The 7,094-nt window shown below is 40.1% G+C and overlaps 1 protein-coding gene across 1 annotated transcript; it reads left to right on the top strand.

The window, feature by feature from the left end:
* Positions 1-1,786: 1,786 nt before the first annotated feature.
* LOC134656586 (uncharacterized) lies at positions 1,787-5,872 on the top strand. The gene has a single exon (XM_063512143.1). The coding sequence runs from the start codon at positions 1,787-1,789 to the stop codon at positions 5,870-5,872; it is 4,086 nt and encodes a 1,361-aa protein (XP_063368213.1).
* Positions 5,873-7,094: the final 1,222 nt, after the last annotated feature.

The raw sequence follows: 7,094 nt of genomic DNA, 5'->3' as shown, positions 1-7,094 counted from the left end.
GTCTGGTATAATGGTTTTCCTGAAGGTTCCGCTCGTTAATTATAGAGAATACAGTCCTTTGTGAGACGCCCGTAATTAATGTTGTCCGACAGCCGTGCGTAGTTCTGTTCGGAGTTTTCTTAACGCTCTCTTTATTGGTGTTGCTATTATTCGAAACTTTTCGCCTATAGAGACTCGTTAGACCATAAAGAAGATATTACTGGACTTTTCGTGCGTTATTTTATTCCTCAGGGCGCCTACCAACAAGCGATACCTACATCCATTGGCTTAGTATACTTACTATTTCACCAAAGTTACATTTGACATCTGACTGTAACTCTGCCACACGACCGCATAACAACCGCTAGTGACATTGGAAAATCAGTTTGAAATTAAGATTATTAGAGAATACGATAAAAAATTTAATGAGTTTTCGAATGAACCTTTCTTTGTATATACATTTCTGGCTCGAATAGTGTTAAAATGGTTGAAAAGGTCCGCTTGCGGATATTAATAATATCCTGTATTGTGTGTCTGTGAGACCCAATTATTAACTAATAATAAAATAAACTGAAAACCATTCGTGTAAGGCTCAATTTCGTTGTAATGTTTTCCATTTAATATCCAATCAGTCATGTCGTTTTCGTATTTTGATAAAATATGAAGTTTTCACTTGATAAACAAGCGTAATTCAATACGCCAGTATCATTAATAGGCTTATTCAGTTGAATTGAACGGTCGTTTTTCGCTGCAAGCGTCGGAAGTGCAAATGGCGTGTAAATCATTGCCCTCGCGCCGGTTTGAGATTCACAACTGACTGACTATACGGCTTATAAGTCGTGTCTAGTGTACGCAACTAACGCAGCACTCAGGAGCACAAAGATAAATAACATCTATGCGAAAATGGACTGCGATTCTAGTTTATCACGCTTATGTATATCCCATACTCATAATATGCGATCATGATGTGGGGTAATTATTTTTAAGTCTAGTCATAAAATCAATTTGATGTATCCGTGATATTTCGTACCTATGTATCACCACAACTAACTACCGCTGTTTGACAGTATACATTTAAATTAAATTTTACCTGTACAGGTTTACCATTTAACTGAGGTGGTTGGTAAAAAGTTACTATGGTCAACTGTAGACTGCTTTGAAGCCATGTGTTGAGATTTAAAATTGCCGCATAAGTGTACATACTGTAAATTAATTACTGAATTGATCGCTAGATGTCTCTTTTCGAAATGCAAACTAGCTAACGGTATGTTTTCTAAAAACAATGGAGTCAAACAGTTTCCATGGTCAAGTCAGTAACCAAAAATAAAGTGACAGTGATACAGTGAAGTGAAGTATAGTAGTAGTAAAAGTAACAGTGCTTAGTGATAGGAAAGTGAACCTTAAAGTGCAGTGTTTAAGTGCGGATTTAGAACAGCCAGGTGCGAACATTTGGTCCTATTCGAGTCGGATCAGGCTGTGACGCGAGTGATAGTGCAGTGCAAAGTGGACTCTATCGGATTGCACTAAGGACTATAATTGAGTAAGATCGTTCCGTTTATTTAAACTTGTAGAATTTCGCGGAGTGTGCTTTGGACTTGTAAAATTTTCGGTGATATTTGGGACTTAGAATATTTCGTAGTGTTCTGAAACATAGTCTAGTTTTCGAGTATCCGAGACATAGAAAATTTTCATAGAATTTGGGACATAGAAAAATTCTGTGATTAACAAAGACTTAGAATATTTTTCACTAACTTGCGTCTTAGAAGTTTGGAACTTCGAAAATTCTTGGAATTTGAACTCAGTGAAAATGGAAACCTTATTCGTAGTTCAAGCGGATAACTTACATCTTCTTCAGAAAGCAGCTGCAAACTTCAAGAAGTGTCCCAAGGCGAGACTTAACAAGTCATACTTGCAAGTCAGACTACAGAATTTAGACAAACTTTGGGAAGTTTTTCAAAACACACACCGAGAGATAGTGAAGATAGCGACAGCAGAACAACGAAATAGGCACGAATATTTTACACAAGAGATATACGACAATGGAGAAGAGTTGTATATAGACACCAAAGCAGAGATACTTGCGAAATTAGAAGACGAGCAAACGAGTCATACACAAGGAACGGAGAAGCAATCCATCAGACCACAGAGCCAGGAAGTGAAGCTACCTAAGATTAATATACCACAGTTCAATGGAAATTACAATGATTGGGGGACTTTCAAGGATCTCTATACATCTCTCATTCATAATCAGAGTTCATTGAGCCCAGTGCAGAAATTGCACTATTTGAAGAGTAGTCTTAGTGGTGAAGCTGAACAACTGCTAAAGCACATTCAAATTACTGAGAAAAATTACGAAGTAGCATGGAATACCTTACACAACAGATACAATAACAAGAGGATTATGGTTAACTCAATCTTGAACAGATTTTTGGGTCAAAAGAAACTGAGTGTTGAATCTGCCAAAGGTGTCAAAGAATTGCTGGATATTTCTACAGAATGTCTAAACAGCTTGAAGAACAATGACATTAATATCGAAAACTGGGATCCAATCATAATACATCTATTGGTGAGCAAGTTAGATACTGAGTCACACAAGCATTGGGAAGAGGATCTGAAGACATTATCTGTGGAAGACTTGCCGACATTGGAACAATTCAGCAAATTTTTGGAGGGAAGATTTAGAGTTTTGGAGATGGTTCAAACTGCGCACCCAAAAGAGAAGCCTCAAGTTAGAGCCAAGACATTCCATGCAACTGCTACGCCTAGCAGTACCACAGACTCCAATCAACAATGTGGTTTCTGTAACGAGGATCATTTCATCTACAACTGCAAGGAGTTTGCTAAATTGGATCCCGAGCAACGATCCAAGGAGGTTCAAACAAGGAGTCTTTGCTTCAACTGTCTACGGCCTGGACATAGCGTGAGATTTTGCAAGCGTAATACTTCATGCCTGCGTTGTAAGAGAAAGCATCACACACTTTTGCATGTTACTAAAACTAACACTGTATCACTCGAAGAGAAACCAGAGCAAGAAAACAAAGAGCAAGCTACACCAACAATCAACATAGTATCTCACTGTGCCTCTCAGAGACGGGTTACTCTTTTAGCTACAGCACTAGTGAATATTATGACAAACAGAGGAGCACAAGTAGTTCGAGCACTCATAGATCCATGTTCGGAAGAGTCATTTATATCAGAGGAGACAGTCAACAAACTACAACTCAAACGAACAAGGGTGGAGGGTCAAGTGACAGGGGTTGCGAAGATGTCGACTCCGATCAAGCACGCGGCGGAGATACAAATTGTGTCGAGAATAAACGAGAGCTACAAGCTAAACTGCACCGCCTACGTGACGAAGGAAGTTACTGACATAATGCCTGTTACGAAGATCAATAAAGAACAATGGACTCAACTACATGGCTTGGAGTTAGCTGATCCCACATACTACAATCCTGGAGAGATAGATTTGTTACTTGGTGTGCATGTCTATACAGACATTTTAATGAGTGGAGTCATCAAGGGCAAACCAGGATCACCGATAGCGCAACAGACGTTATTCGGATGGATAATATCAGGTGGAGCACCCGCCGAAGAGCACGGGAAAAATGGAAGAATTGTTAGCATGCATTTGAGTGTGAGCCTAGAAAACATGCTGCAAAGATTTTGGGAATCGGAGACGCTAGATACTGAGAGCAAAAACACTCTGACGCCTCTAGAGAAAAGAGCTGAAGAGATTTATGAGAAAACACTAGCGAGAGATGAGGATGGGAGATTCATTGTTGGACTACCATTCGTACGAGATACACCGATTGTTCCTGAAAATTCCCGTTCAATTGCTGTCAAAAGACTAGAATGTCTGGAGAGGAAGTTAACACACAACAGCAAATTGAAAACTGAGTACGATAACGTGATTAAAGAGTACCTTACCTTAAAACACATGGAACCGGTAGGCAAGCCTGAGAAAGATGAGAAAACAGTCTACCTTCCACACCATGCTGTGGTTCGCGAGGATCGAGAGACCACGAAAGTGAGAGTAGTTTTTGACGCATCCTGTAAAGGATCTAATGGAGTATCTCTCAATGATGAACTACTGGTTGGACCGACTCTGCTAGAAGAGCTAAGAGACGTCATCATGAGATGGAGACAAAACAAGATATGTTTTGTAGCAGACATCGTAAAGATGTATCGACAGATCAAAGTTCGAGAAGCAGACACTGACTATCAGAGAATTTTGTATAGATTCGATCCAAAAGACGAGATTCAAGATTTCAGAATGCTAACTGTCACATTTGGCACAGCCTCAGCGCCATTTTTGGCAATAAGGACGTTAAAACAGCTGGCCAAAGAAGAAAAAGACGCATTCCCCATAGCATCTGAAATTATAGACAGAGACTTTTACATGGATGATGTACTTACAGGATTTGATGATGTGAAGTCAGCATTAGAAGCACATGAAGAGCTGAACAAAGTTATGAGCAAATGTGGATTTGAGTTACAAAAGTGGGCTTCTAACAGCAGAGAATTTATGTCGGCCATACAACCTGAGAAGAGAGAGAGTTCAAACACAGTAGACATGAGTAGAAAGAGTCAAATAAAGACACTCGGAATAATTTGGAATATTGATGAAGACAAACTCAAAGTTACACAAAAAGAGATAAATACTGAGAGTGCTAAACCTGTCACAAAAAGAAATGTACTCGGACAGATCGCTTCACTTTTCGATCCGTTGGGTTGGTTAGCACCAGCAATCATGAAGGCAAAGATGTTCATGCAAAAGCTATGGCTGGAAAAGCTAGATTGGGATGAGGAACTACCCACAGATCTAAAAGACGAATGGATCCAGTACCAAGAAGACTTACCTGCGATATCAGCGATACAGATTGATCGTTGGACTGGTTCTAGTAAAAATTCAGCGATCGAGTTACATGGATTTTCCGACGCATGCCAGACAGGATATGCAGCAGTCGTGTACCTCCGAGTTGTACCCAAAGGTGGATCACAATGTCAAGTGTCTTTAATTACAGCAAAAACAAAAGTAGCACCAGTTGTTAAACCGCTGCCTTTGCCACGCCTTGAACTATGTGGATCATCGCTACTTAGCAAACTCATGAAACACGTGATGAAAGTTCTAAATATCGAGTTGCAACAAACCTACGCGTGGGTAGACTCCAAAGTGGTTTTAGCCTGGATAAAAGGAGATCCAAACCGATGGACACCCTATGTCAAAAATCGAGTGATTGACATAAGGAGCAACTTAGACACACACTGGTTATATGTCAATACAAAGGATAACCCAGCAGATCCAGCTTCCAGAGGTCTGTCACCCAGCAAGCTGAAACAAAATCAGTTATGGTTCAATGGTCCGGAATTCTTACGTGAACCTGATTTCACCACACCCGTCGACTCCATACCTGAAACAGAGTTAGAGAAACGCTTGTTAGTAAAGTGTAAGATCACAACCATAGAAACAGACTCTGAAAAGCTTACCTTACTGAAGAAATACTCGTCACTGCAAAAACTTCTGGACGTGATTTCATATTGTAGAAGATGGCTGAAGATCCTGAAAAAAGAAAAGAATATTAGTAAACATATAACCTGTGAAGAAAAAGATGAAGCACTTACCTTGTGTTTAAAGATGTCCCAAGAGATAGAATTTCCTGAAGAAATTGATCACCTGAAAAGTGAAAAAGCAATTAAGAAAAGCAGTCGTCTACTGCAATTCACACCTTATCTGGATGATAAAGGTCTTTTGAGATTAGGAGGAAGACTGAAACACTCAGAGTTGAGTATGGATCAAAAGCATCCTATTATAATAACAAAAAACAACGTATTGTTACCTGTTTTGTTGGATGATGCTCACCAAACTTTGGAGGACTATGGGAGGCCGGTGTAAAATCGACGAAGTATCATCTGAAAAGAATAATGAAAGACGCAACCCTGACGTTCGAAGAATTTTATACGGTCCTTTCGCAAGTTGAAGCGTGCCTTAACTCACGTCCATTGGCTCCATTAGGCGATGATTTAGATTATTTGACACCCGGACATTTTCTGGTCGGCGAACCCTTGATTTGCTTACCAGATCGCAGTAATGAGCAGAGTAACATATCCAGCTTGTCGAGATGGCAGTTGACCCAACGCATGCTACGAGATTTTTGGATTAAATGGCAAAGCGAATACCTTTCTCGTTTGCAATTGCGTCCAAAATGGAATACACCTAAAAAGGATTTAGAAGTTGGAGAACTGGTATTGATCAAAGATGGAAGATTTCCACCAGCAAACTGGAGAGTAGGTAGAGTATTCATATTCATATTCATATTCATTTTATTTATAATATTAATAATATTACATGTCAATTGTGTATATAAAATAATTTATAATTTATTAAATTTAAATAAAGGTAAAAATAAATTTATTTAACTATTCGTTAATTTATAATTTAACATTTAAAAACTCTTCCAAACTATAAAATGTGTGCTCGAGAAGCCAACTTTTAAGTCTTCTTTTAAAACAACCTACAGAAGGAGCTGAGGTTATAGTTACTGGCAGCTTGTTGTACACAGTTGGACACATGATGTGTGTTATCTTCCCTGATCTCGCAAGTCGTCGCTTAACCGGCAGAAGCCTGTTTGGGTATCGGAGCGGACGGGCTGAGTCTGCGCGTTTTTTATAAGTGTGTAGATTAATGTGGGCATAAATAGCAATCTGTTGTATTAATATCGACGGCATAGTCAGTATGCCCAGTTCTTTGAAGAAGGGCCTCACGGAAGTATCCTGAGACACCTGCATTACCGCGCGCACGGCTCTTTTTTGGAGTCGGAAAGCGCGTTGCCAGTCCGCTGCGCGCCCCCACAACTCTGTGCCATACTGCAAGAGTGAGTGAATGGTTGCGAAATAGCAGTTTCGCACTACGTGCCGCGTCACGACTCGAGCCAGGCGGCGAAGTGCGAAACAAGCACCACCGAGTTTCCCGCAAAGTTTATCTATGTGGGGGGCCCACGATAGTTTTCGATCGATTTCGAAACCGACGAACGTGATGATATCTACTTGCTGCATGCATACGCCACCAGACTGAACCCTAAGGGACCTCGGTGTACGGCCTCCAACGTGGAAGTGAA

This window comes from Cydia amplana, chromosome 18 (genome assembly GCF_948474715.1).
Source record: "Cydia amplana chromosome 18, ilCydAmpl1.1, whole genome shotgun sequence".
Classification (NCBI taxonomy): Eukaryota; Metazoa; Arthropoda; class Insecta; order Lepidoptera; family Tortricidae; genus Cydia; species Cydia amplana.
The sequence above is the reverse complement of the archived record's forward strand: the minus strand, read 5'-3'. Positions and strand labels throughout refer to the sequence as shown.

Coding starts and splice junctions, on each gene's coding strand:
- LOC134656586 (XM_063512143.1), top strand. CDS start 1,787: ATGGAAACCTTATTCGTAGTTCAAGCGGATAACTTACATCTTCTTCAG.